The 12,311-nt window shown below is 49.3% G+C and overlaps 1 protein-coding gene across 2 annotated transcripts; it reads right to left on the bottom strand.

The window, feature by feature from the left end:
• OCSTAMP (osteoclast stimulatory transmembrane protein) lies at positions 1 to 7,465 on the bottom strand. Of its 2 annotated transcripts, none has more exons than XM_074604893.1 (4): positions 7,176 to 7,465; positions 5,217 to 6,261; positions 3,684 to 4,013; positions 1 to 1,728 (listed from the first exon to the last, which is right to left on the bottom strand). In XM_074604893.1, exons 2-4 carry the CDS (start codon positions 6,258 to 6,260, stop codon positions 1,630 to 1,632), a joined length of 1,473 nt encoding a protein of 490 aa, XP_074460994.1. In that variant the 5' UTR covers position 6,261; positions 7,176 to 7,465; the 3' UTR covers positions 1 to 1,629. The 2 variants fall into 2 exon arrangements, with proteins under 2 accessions (XP_074460994.1, XP_074460995.1); XM_074604894.1 differs by having other exon boundaries at positions 1,595 to 1,728; positions 3,670 to 4,013.
• Between the last annotated feature and the right edge of the window lie 4,846 nt (positions 7,466 to 12,311).

The raw sequence follows: 12,311 nt of genomic DNA, 5'->3' as shown, positions 1-12,311 counted from the left end.
GGAACGCATCGCAGCCTGATTTGGCCCCAGGGACGACGTGGCTGATGCGCTGCACAAGCTGTTCCTGCCGAAGCGGGGACCGTCGGAGCATCCTCTGCTCCTCAGGGCCTCCCTTTCCATTTCTGTTCCCGGGGTCCTGCTGACATCCCCAGGGAGGTGAAAAAGCAAGTTACTGCAGGGACTAAGCTCCTTCCAGCCGTGCTGGCAGGTCCCCTCTGCTCGCCCTGCACAGGCTGCCCCAGGTGTCACCTCTGTCACACACTTCTTCGGGTTTAACTCCATCCCTGTGGTTTCCCCACGACTCTCCTTGCTGGTCCCTCAGCCTGGAAACCACTCGGAGCTCATCTTCCCTGAGTCTCCCCCTCAGGTGTCACGTTTACCACCGTTCCCTGGGTTTAGTTTCTTACGTGGAAGTCTGGGGCTCTGGGTTAAGTGGCATAATGGCAAAGAGCCAGCTTTCAACATCCCTTTTCTCCTCGAAACACATTCATCACTTAAGTATGTACAATACATGTCTATATTTGATGACATCAACCCAGGCAGCAGTAGTCTCGTGTTAACACCTCTTCACGTGCATTGGTTCAGTGACATTCAAGTGTATCAGCCTTTAGCATACACACATTTTAACATCAGCACAACTTCACCTCCGAAATAACCATAATGGGTATCAAACTGACTTCTTCCTTCCTACAATTAAAAAAACCAAAACCCTTCTGACACTAATGAGATGACAGAGGCAGAGCGTAACACTTCACAACGTTTGTTACCATCCTTTCTCAGCGCTGCCATGAGAAAAGCCAGGTTTTGGGCTACCACCCAACCCTCACCTCCTCACCGGTGCTTTGCAAGGTGTTCACCTTCCAAAACCAAATTCTTCCCGTGCTGATATCTACATGGGTATTGAAGCAAAAATCCATGTGTGAGGGTCACGAGGCTGAGGAGACGGATGGCACGTGGGGCACGACCCGTTGGCTCCTAGGGCAGATGTCCAAATGAGGGCAGGAGAATTGACCCCTACGTGCAGGCAGGTGACAGGGGCTCTGCTGCCCATGGTTCCCTGCCAGTGACCCCGCTAAAAGTGGTGTGACACCCACCAAAGAACTGACCCCTCTCATCCTTAGTGTCTTCTGCAAAATGGAACTGGGAGCACATCTCTGCTTCATGAAGGGTTTATGAAGGCTGCGACTCTGGAGGCAGAGCGGCAATACCTCACACTGATTATTATCCTTTCAAGCAGATGTAATTATGCTAATCAAGGCTTGTCTGATGCTGAATTTTACAATCTAGAAGTGCAAAGTTCCGAGGACTAGTCTTTAGTGGTTAACATTTAGTGGGAGATGAAGGAGACTCTAGAGAAGATGTCAAGAACCGCTCTGGACTGGGACAGCTTTTTGCTAATAAATATGATTTTTGAGGCTGAAAAGGGGTGTTTCAGGAGTTGCTTCACATGCTGCTCAGCTGCCCTGGCTGGAAGCTGGGCAGCGCTTGTCTGAAGGATTCAATGGGACACTCAGTGTGGTACTTAGTCCTCTTAGTCCGTCTCTGTGGTCTCATTCACTCCAAACCCCCATCTGAACCTGGAGGGCCTATCTCTAAAGCAAAGCCAGTCCCATGCTGGTCCCCAGAACTTCACCATTTCAGCCTCCTCTCCCCCATGTCCCAATCTCCTCTGAAGATCTCCCTTGGAAGGCAAGGAACTGGATGTTGATCAGGAGGGTTCCTCAAATGCTGCTGGCCATTAAAAAAAAAAAAATAAAATAAAGATTAATGCAAATCTCTTGTCAAAAAGGCAAGCCTTCCCAAGGAAAACCTTTTTATAAATATGTGCTTGTTGGAAGAAAACATGCTTCTGGGATGCTTTGCTGGCTGAAGGAGCTCCTCTGTTCTCCTCCCAGCTATTTTAACCCCTGGATCCCGATAATTTGGGCTACTCAATGGGCATGTGGAAATCTATTTGCTTTCCCCAAACAACGACACAGAGCATTTTCTACAGAAACCTCATGACAAAGCCCCCTAGTCGCTGTAGAGGCAGAAAAGTGCTTGGATTAATCATCAAAACAGCAGGGAATTAAGAAACCTAGGGAGATGAATGCACCAGGGTTTTGTTAGATAGATGCTTTCAAAAAAAAATAATCCAGACCTACTTTGTTTCAAGCACCTCAGAAGCTGAGAGAATTCAGTGCATCCGGCTGCAGCTGCCACTTCAGTTCTGTAATTTAATCTCATTGAGGTGCATTATGTCAAATAATTACCTTAATGAAGACTCTAACGGCAGAAGGGAGGAAAATAATAGAGATACTTTGAAGAAAAGAAGATGCGAAGTTGCTTTTTTTTTAACCTGGCACTGATTTGTCTTCCCCTCCTCTGACTCTTGCCCTTACAGATGTGGCCGATCTGACTCTCTTTCAAAAGTAACGTGTTTCAGATGCTGCTCCAGTGATGGATTTTTGGCATCTTGGATACAATACCATAGTTTCTCAGTTTGAAACAACGCAACACGTAAAACCGGCTCTCAGTTCAGGCAAGTCCAGCCCTCTAAATCCTGCTACCTCCCTGTTCCCTGCAAAGTCAAGTTTCTGTCTACCACATTTGAAGTCCTCCAGGATGTTGGCCTAAATTAGAATCAAAGAATAATATAATCCTTTAGGTTGGAAAACACCTTTAAGATCATCGAGTCCAACCATAAACCTAACACTGCCAAGTTACCAGTAAACCATGTCCCTCAGTGCCACATCTACATGTCTTTTAAATACCTCCAGGGATGGTGACTCCACCACTTCCCTGGGCAGCCTCTTCCAATGCTGGACAATTCTTTCAGTGAAGAAATTTTTCCTAATATCCAATCTAAACCTCCCTTGGCACAATTCGAGGCTGTTTCCTTTTGTTCTATCACTTCTTACTTGGTAAAAGAGACTGACACCCAAATTGACTTTTATTGGCTGGTCTCATCCTCTTCTAAGGTCCTTCAGCTATTTTATTTATGTCTTATTTCAAAGAGCCCTTGTGAAGTGATTTCGTAAAGCCCTCGTGCTGATTTCCACCACCACCCATGCCCAGGATGTGCATCTCATGGTCATATTGGCCTTGAATTTATTTCGGTTGGCTGAAATGACACTGTCTTCGGTGAATAAGCTGTCTTCTAAAGCCTAACGTTTACCCAGTCTGCACAGGTTTCTGTGCATGAAACCTGAAAGAAAAAATCCCTGAAAATTAAATTGATCACCTTAAATGAGTTTCCTTTCTTACTGCCTGAAGGGATAACTTGCTAAAGAAAGGAAGTGTGTACTTCTTCTAGCATGGATGAGGTGAGGGAGGCAAAATGAGCTCTTCCCCCACCCTGACTTGCACATATTTCCCAGTTAGCCTTGCCTAATGCTGTGGATATTCTCCAAGTCATATGAGCTATCTCCCACCATTCCTGGAACAGCTGACTCCAGACCTTCTAGGTTTAAAAAAAAAAAGGGAAGTAAATTTAGTCCATTTTTCTTAAATTGATGCAAAGTGTGGCATTTCACCGTTTTTCTTCTTTTTTTTCTACTTGGCAAATATTTTTCCTCAGACTCCAAGCACTTCTCTGACTCTGGAAAATTAAACGCACGATCCCGTCAAAGAAGCCTGTGCCCGACCACTGCCACGGCTCTCAGGCATCCCCTGTGTTTCCAAAAGTACCCTTAGTTTCTCACGCGTTTTTTTCCCTCCTTGTGCTTCCTGGACAGCTTCTTGTAGAGGTAAAGTGCTCGCTTCTCCTCCCAGCTCTCGAAGAAGGAGCCTGCGATTTTTCTGCACAGGCGGTGTGCGTAGGTTTGCAGGAATACGGTGGCGTAGAGGATGCAGAAGAGCAGCCCCACAGCGAGCAGCACGGAGGGGTTGGGAGGCGTCGGGCGGCTGATCCTGCAGTGGGCAGAGCTGAAGATCAGGTAGTGGTGGTAGCTTCCTTTGAAGTCCTGAAGTGGTAATTCTTTGGAAGGAAGCCCCAAAAATTCCAGAAGAGAGCTTAGGATCCCTATTTTAGCCTGAAATAAAGAGAGTTAAAAGTTAAACAGGGTATGACCAAAACAAAATCAATTGGTTACTACAAAAAACATCGGCCTGGGGGGGTGTAATCACCATTACAGCTTGTTTGGGTGCATTAAGAGAAGGACGTTGAAGTTCATGTACACCTCAGGCTGAGCGAGAGTAACAGCACGATGTGTAGGTGCGGAGTACTTGGCCCGGTGAGACTCGATCCTATCTGTCATCTTTACCTGCTGTTACAGAGCTCATAACAGGTATTCGCCGTGTGAGATTTACAGTGAAACACATAGCACAGACGGCAGTATTAGTGGCTGCATATTTAAATATTTGAGTTTTTTTTTCTGATCCCTGATTATTTCACTGCAAATGCGTCATAAGCCGCTATCTGAGATAAGGAACCCTGGGGCTGGGGAGGGGGCCAGGCTGCACAGCAGAAGAGGAAGGCTAAAAAAATAAACCAGAACTAGTCCAAATAAAGGATATTAAAAGAGATAGAAACTGGGGAGGCTTGTGAAAAAGATTGTGCAGGGTGACAACAAAGCCAGTGAGCAGGACTTTCTCCTTAAAGAACAGCCAGTGCAATAAGATGAGGAGATATCCTCGCAGCCGAGACGTATATTCATCCACTTCCCCCTTCCTTTTGTGCTTGCACCCACGCTGCAGCTGGGGGATGGTGCCAGGGAAGGGACCCGGAGACACGGGGACATCTGGCTGCCCCATGCTAGCAGTGCCTTTGCAGCGTGAGGCACTGTTTGATCCCCTTCTCGCTCCCAAGAAGCGGTAATTTGGAGCGGGCAGATGCTGCTATTTGGTGCACTGGAAGAAGCAACCAAGGTTGTGCCTCTGCCTCCTCCTCCCCAAGCCTGTTCCTTGTCCAGCTGGCTGCAGGGAAGGGAAGCAAGGGTCATGTAAGTCAGGCTACGAAGACTGCAATCCCCACCGCCACCTCCTACGATGTGACACAGGTCTGGAACCTTGGAACAGGTTGCCCAGAGAAGCTGTGGCTGCCCCATCCCTGGAGGTGTTCAAGGCCAGGCTGGATGAGGCTTTGAGCAACCTGGTCTGGTGGGAGGTGTCCCTGCCCATGGCAGGGGGGTTGGAACTAAGTGATCTTTAAGGTCCCTTCCAACCCAAACCATTCTGTGATTCTATGACACACAGCGGGGTCCCCGTGCAGGGAAGGAGGGGACCCCAGCACTTACACTGTATTTGATGTTCAGAGTGACGGGCACTGTGGAGAACTGAGACGCCTTTCTCTCCGCGGTGTCTGCCACACTGAACGCAAAGTGGTCCATCGCCACGACCACCAGCATCAGCAGCAGGGCCACAGTGAGGAGCATGGCTTGCACGAGGCACAGCATCACTTCTTCCCGGGACAACTTCATGCCCGTTGGTCGAAGGAGGTTTTTGCATGGGCCCACCAGCAGATGAGCTTCTTTTCTGTCCACAGCTAAACGCTCCAGCTTCTTGGTGACGTAAAAATTGTCAAAGCGGAGGTTGGTGAGATAATTTTTCAAATACCAGGTGGACTCAAAACAGAGATAAAGCATGGAGAAGCCAGCAACCAGCTTGTTGCCTACTCGTACAGAGTCTTTGACCAGTACTTCGACAGCCAAAAAGTCCCTCCCAATTTTCTCGCCAGCAAGGTGCATTTGCTGGTAAATCAACGAGCTGTTCTTAAGCAATGAAAACTGAAAATGTCCATTCATAGGCCTATGAATATTAATGGAATTGCTGGTTTCTTGGATTGCATCCCCAAACTCCCAGGCAGCTGTCCCTAGCAGAGCGGTTGAGTTCAAAAGACTCTCAGAGGAATTCTTGCAGATACACTGAATAACCTGCAGTATGGTCTTAATGTTGCTTATGATGTTGGGTAGTATGTTAACCACCACAATCATGGTGCAGGTCGACAAGAGAAGCTTCCGGCCTTGTTTGGTACCTAGCGTAGGCATGATCATACTGAAGACACAACGGGCGGGATGCACCAAGAAAAGGGTCAGGAGAAGGAGCAGACTGAAGGAGACGGCCATTGCAACAGAGAGGTGCCAGGAGTACTCCAGGGAAGCAAACATCCAGTTGTAAAAGAGGCCTCCTATCACCGCCGCAATGCAGGAACACTGTAGAAACAAGGTCCACAGCTCTCTGCCATTTGCTGGGACAGGCTTGGAGTAAACCAACCATAGGTCTGCAACGGTCCTGCACACCTTTGGGAACAGAAATTCTTCACAGTAGACACGGGCTCCCATCCTGCACACAGAACAAGTGCCCGGGTGTTAGCAGAGGAAGTACAGAAACGCGCTAATTAGGGGGCTTTCTCAAGATGATCACTCATGGGTCTTTCTAAGGTCCTTCTCTGAGTGTCTCTGGTCTCACTCTTCTCTACCTCTCCACTAACCTGGATAGCTGGGACTGAGATCTTCCCGGGAAGCATGCAGGACAGGGAAGTTCAAGGCATTTCTTGAAAGATCAAATACCAAGTACAATGTGACTGCTCCTCCTCTAAAGCAAGCACAGGAAAGCATTGTACTCTTCTGTAAAAATCATAATAAAGCTATTCAGAGGGGTCATCTCCTTAGCTGTGGCTAAGAGTGGCTTTAGTGGTTATTTAGAGGATGCTGGAGGGAGAAAGAGGCGGCTCCTGGTTGCTGTGGACATCATTATATCAGCTCTGTAATTACAAGGTGTTCAATGGATAAGAGGCAGTTGAGTGGGAGTTTCTGGTCTCCCTGCCTCTCAAGAGAGACCAAACAAAAATCTGCAGGTTTAAGGGTGACAGATACAGAACTGATCAGAGAAAACAGTTTCACATTGAAGCTCCGGTGCCAGAGGAAATCTCCCAGGAAAATAATTTGGCCACTGCAGACAGGATGAAATGTCCCATAAAGCTATTTAAATGTCTACCGAAAACAAATGTTTGGGCAGGAATATCATTTCTCAGGCCTCGCATCTGGAATGACTCTCCAAAACCTGGTGGGGAGAAGGAGCCTCTCCCCAGGATTAAACCCAACCAGGCGATCCCCTTCTCCCCCTGCCCGACAGCAGCCGCGGTTATCCTTTGAGGGAAAAATTTGACTAGAAAACGAGGTTTTCCAGTGGAAAAAGGCCATTCCAGAGATACCAAGACAGAGGGAAGGAGCGGGATTACAGCAGACACTACTTACCCAGCGGCAGAGAGGTGCCCCAGTCTTGCTTGAAAACTCTCCTTGCTCCAGTGCCTTATTGCTATGAGAGAGGATCCTGGATGCAGCTACTGGGAGAAACGGGATAGGAAACCGATGCGGCTGAGATCCAGGACTCAAAAACAAAGCTGTTTTAAGGCAATTCAGAACAGCAATGCTGGCAATTCCTAAAGTGAGTGGGCAAACCTGGTGTGTGAAGCCCGGGGAATAACCCCAGTACAGGACAGAGCCGGGACGCACAGCACTGCTTGGGCTTTACCCTTGTTGCAGAGAAGGCTTATTTTCATGACACATAGCTGAAAAAAATGAGTCAATGACATATGGACTGACGAAGATGGAACAAGCATCACATGGAACGTGGGGTGTCGCCATCCCCTGTGGGGAAATCAGCTGTCTCATCCCAGCTGACTTCTCCTCCCACTGCCCAGCAGCAAGTAGCAAGTTTGGGATCTCTCAGAGAGAAGGGGAGCTTTTCCTCTTTCAGACATCGGTCATGGTGTGAAGGGCATGGTAGGATCCATCAAACCATGCGCTGATAATTGTTTCAGCAAGCTGCTGCTCCCTGCTGAAACTGTGAGCTGGTGGGCAGGGTACGTGAACTGCTTAAAGGCTCATCTCATAGTCCGAGCAGAGGAAAATGAAGCTTCAAACTTGAACCTTTCCCAATTCTTTATAGCCAGCAAGTCCACTGCAAAGAAAGCCCTGCCACAGGCAGGATTCTCAAAGCACTGAGAAGCTCCCAGACGTGCAAGCCAAGACATGCGGTCCCCATGGGACCGACTCTCCCGAGCCCCGGGATGTGCAGGGCACAGAGCTCCAGCCACCAAACCCACACGCTGGGAGACAAGGACCAGCCCGTGGTGTTTGCTCTTCAGTTATGTTTCCAAAGAAGAGGATTGCCCCTGCTCCATCAGCTGGCACACGAGAAAGGTGTACCGCCGCTGCCCACCCCCTGCACTGAGCTCGGGGTTCATGGGAGCCTTCCCTGGCCCCCACCAAACCTGACCCTTTGCTAGGTGCTTTCACACTAAGCCACTGCTTGTGGGCAAAGGTGACACAGCTCACCCAGCCACCGCTGAGCACACTCCTTACGGGGACCCGCTGTCCCGTGCCGAGCCGAGCCCTCCCGCTGGCTGGGAACTGCAATGTTCTCGTGCTCCCCTGGGCAGTAGAGGGCAAAGGGCTGGAGGTCAGCCCTGTCCCAGCCGCCCCCAGGGACGGAACACGCAGGGATCTGCTCTCCAGCGAGCGGTGGGAGAGCAGCACCTTCCCCGGGGGACGTGTCTGGAGCCCACGGCAGGGGCAGTGGTTGGAGGACGAGCCATGATGAGCACAAGCCAGCAGAGCAAACCTCTGCCGCTTCCTCAGCCCTTCCTGCAGGTACCAGACAAGGTTCTTTCCGCCCTGGCAGCTCCACTCAACAACTCTGCTTTATTGCTAGAGTTTTTCTTTGTCCCACATGGCTGGCAGAGCAAGGTTTGCCTCCTGGTGCCCTGCAGCACAGACACCGAATGAGAAACCCTGACTGGCTCCAGCCGGGAAGAGGCACCAGCCGGGCGGGCGGGAAAGAAAGTGCCATTTGTTTGGAGCATCCATAGCAATTGCTTGCACAGGCCATGAATTAGGTCTTGAATTCAATTTACAGACTATAAAGGACGACCCCAAAAGGCCCATAGCTATATTCTGCAAAACTCGTCAGGTTCTCCTTAGTCGCTATTCTGAGATTAAACTTCTTTCTCACTGTATTTCTGAGCTAACTGATTTCATCAGCCCCTGGGACTCCATCCAGGCTAAGCAGGTAGCTTTCTGGGCCAGAAAAAAAAAAAAAAAACCATTAGCAATAGAGAACAAAAAAAAAAAATCCCAAGTCTGCAACATGGTGATGAGTGTTTTCTGAGCCTGCTGCATCATCTGGCAAAGGGGAGCTGAAGTCTTCGGGGGACCTGTGCTTGGCCAGGAACTCCCGGCAGCACAAAGTGTTTGCATGCAAAGACAAACCTAGAGTTTCCCCTGGCTAAACTCAAAATGGATCTCTGGAGTACCCTAAATCTGGGATATCCTCTATTTTATAGCCCAAACTGATAACCTCTAAATAAGCCAGAACCATCAATGCCTAACTTTCCCCAGGACTCAATGAACAAGCTTGCTTTGCCAAAAAAAAAAAAAAAAAAAAAATCAATTAACAGTGTTTACACAGCTACACAAAAACCCGCGGGCTGGGGAGCAGGACAGGGCAGGACCGCGCATCTCAGCGGAGCAACTGTGACACCTTGCGGCCACATTCTGCTAAAATACCTGAAGGTCTGCGCTCATTTCAGCTCCGAAACCAAAGTCTGCGGGTGGGAGAGTTCTAAGGAAAATTGAGGAAGCGAAGGAGAATCGGGATGCTGTCGAGCCGGCGGTGGGGATGTGTACCCTGTGTCCCCTCGGGATGCTCTGAGGGGCCTTTTCCCACCCTATGTCACTGGGGATCTTGTGGCCCGGCTCCAGGTGGTATAAAGGGACTTTGCTTTCTTGACAAACTCATCTCCGTAGAGCTCAAGCTCCAAGATTTTCTAACATCCCTGATTTATACTTTTTAGCACTACAGTAGGCGACCAAGAAGAGACCCTCATGCCTGCAACGAGCTTGCTGTAACTATAGGAAGACGACAGAGGGTTTCATTTGTATTGCAGCCAGGGAGCATAGCCTGGCTTTGCCCGGATTAGGGATGGTGACTGAGTTTGTACCCACCAGCACAGAGATTTTACGTCCGTTTCTGCTTTGCAAAGTACCGTGCTCACAGAGTGGGTCTCAGGGCAGTCCGAATGAGAGTGTCCTGCCAAGACACCTGCAAGTTCAACCTGCAGTGACAGGGTGGTGGCGGTGATGGGAGGGGGTGCCACGTAAAGGAGCAGCTGTAGCACAGATAGTGTGGGGTACCTGAACTATACAGCCTAAGAAAAGGGCTGGGCAAAGAAGATGAATGGAGGGCTAAAACCAGGATGATTTAAGGCTGAAGATATTTCTCCATGGCAATACCATCAGCACCTGTTGATCACGTTATTCTGCCAACTCAAGAAACTGAGGGTGTGGGAAAGATTAGCCCATTAGTGGTGATTCTTTGCTTGTTAAAATCACATGCAAATGAACAATTCATGGTGATACAGAGCTAGGTCATGTCTTCTTATGCTCCTACAATAGAAAAATCCCAGCAATATCCTTTCAGTGGCTGATGAGGGATACATGTGATACAGGAGCCAAGGCTAGCTAACCTGCAATAGCTGAATTTCCCTTACCATGCTGGGCTTTCATTTGTTTCAGGAGTTTTTCCCCTTTCTCTCCTGAACTTCCAGCATCGCTGCCGGGTGCAAACCGGCTGAGCACAGCCCCAGCATCACTCACGCTGCGGCAGCTCTTCTGTGCAAACAGTTTGTAAAGCAACTCGAAATGCGTCTGGGATAAAAGATACTCCAAAATGCTTTCCTACTGTAAATAAACCAGGATGATTTTCCTCCAAGTGTCTCAGGAGAACATGTGGATGTTGGTCTGGGGTTGGAAGGGGAACATCAAAGGAGTAAAGCAGAGATATTCTGGATGTTGAATTTCAATGCGTGAGTGGCATTTCCTGTTAATTAAAATTCACAAGCGAGCTGCTAATGTGAATGGCTTTTGTGATGGTTGTTGGATTTTTACATTCCGAGAGAAATGGTGCATAGGCAGGCAAAGTTCCTTTAAAATAACATAGTCAGTTACAGAAGGTTAATACAGCACTTGAAATGCTCTTTCCTGGGAATTCTCATATCTCTACTCACATCACAGACCCTTCACAAATAATGGGCTTGGCTTACCATAAAAAGCTGCTTTTGGCCAATTTTAGTACTTCCAGCAGCAAATGGAATTCGAAATTATTCATGCAGGCCAGGTCACCCTTGAACCCCAGAAATACTAAATCTTAAAAAAAAAAATAAATTAAAAATCGAGCATGCCAGAATACGCCTGCTCTCACAGATGCCTGGATATGAAAAAAACAGAATTAGGTAATATTGTCAATCCACATGCCTGAAACCAGATTCTCTGGGGAGCCCTGGGAAACACAGGGGCTGCTGATAAAGCTGGCAGAAGCCAGGTCTTTGACTAAAAGTAGAGGTTTAGGGTCCAGGTGCTCCCCACACCTTTCCCAGGTCTGCCAAGGCCCCATTGTGTGACCTCAGGTAAGTCGCTGGTCCCCTCTCTGCCTCAGTTTCCCACATCCGACACAGAGATGATAAACCTTCCCTGGCTGCGTTTGTGAAATACCTTCTGACCTTTGACTGACAGTGCCACAGACGTGCCGGGACATGGGGAGCGACTTTCAGAGACTTTACACAAACTTTGTGGACTCAGTTGTGCTTTCACGCCTAAGTAAAACCATCCTCCTGGATTCAACTAGGATGCACCACGCCAGAGCTGAGCCCATAAGTAAACCTGTGACCTCTTACATCTGCAATGGAGCAGGACTGGATGTTACCTTTTGAGCCTGGAAATTAGATGATCCAAGCCTGCCGAAGGCCCTCGCCGCCTGCCCTCCAGGCTGCAGGGACAGAGGCAGCCCTGTTCCAGCCACCGACTCCCATCCCCACAGCAGCAGCTCCAGTCGCAGCAGGGCAGCGGGACAGCAGGGCTCCTTCCTGCGGCTCCCGGACACGCAGGGTACAGCCCGTTCCCTGGCCCCGGGACAGCGATGCCGTGCTGTTCACGGGACAGACGGCTGGGAAAGGGAACGGCGGGGAGCAATTTTCCCTTCCCCGTTCAGCCCATCTTCGCTAAGGCATGACGAGGAGCATCCATGAAGAACAACAGTGCCTTAAACCGACGCACAGCTGGCACGGAGCTGTGCTGGGGAAGCGGGACAGTGGTACGGGGTATCCCCAGCAAAGGCGCTTGCCGGGGCTGCACCTCTTTACCACAGCAGCCCTGAGACACCGGGCTAGGAACCTTCCGGTCTCATTGCTCCTCTGCTTAACAGGGCTCCGTTTGGGCTCAGACTGGGAGGGAGACCTCCCTGCCCTCCTGGGGAACCACTGCCCGAATCAGGGGGAGAAGCTATGGGAGGGCTTTGCTTATCTCCTCTCACTCTACAGAGCAAACAGGACGATG

Source organism: Larus michahellis, chromosome 12, assembly GCF_964199755.1.
Source record: "Larus michahellis chromosome 12, bLarMic1.1, whole genome shotgun sequence".
Taxonomy (NCBI): domain Eukaryota; kingdom Metazoa; phylum Chordata; class Aves; order Charadriiformes; family Laridae; genus Larus; species Larus michahellis.
This window is presented reverse-complemented; position numbering and strand designations above follow the sequence as displayed.

Coding starts and splice junctions, on each gene's coding strand:
- OCSTAMP (XM_074604893.1), bottom strand. CDS start 6,260: ATGGGAGCCCGTGTCTACTGTGAAGAATTTCTGTTCCCAAAGGTGTGC. Junction 4,014..5,216: donor CTCTGAACATCAAATACAGT/GTAAGTGCTGGG, acceptor TCTTTATTTCAG/GCTAAAATAGGGATCCTAAG. Junction 1,729..3,683: donor ACAAGGAGGGAAAAAAACGC/GTGAGAAACTAA, acceptor AATGGCCAGCAG/CATTTGAGGAACCCTCCTGA.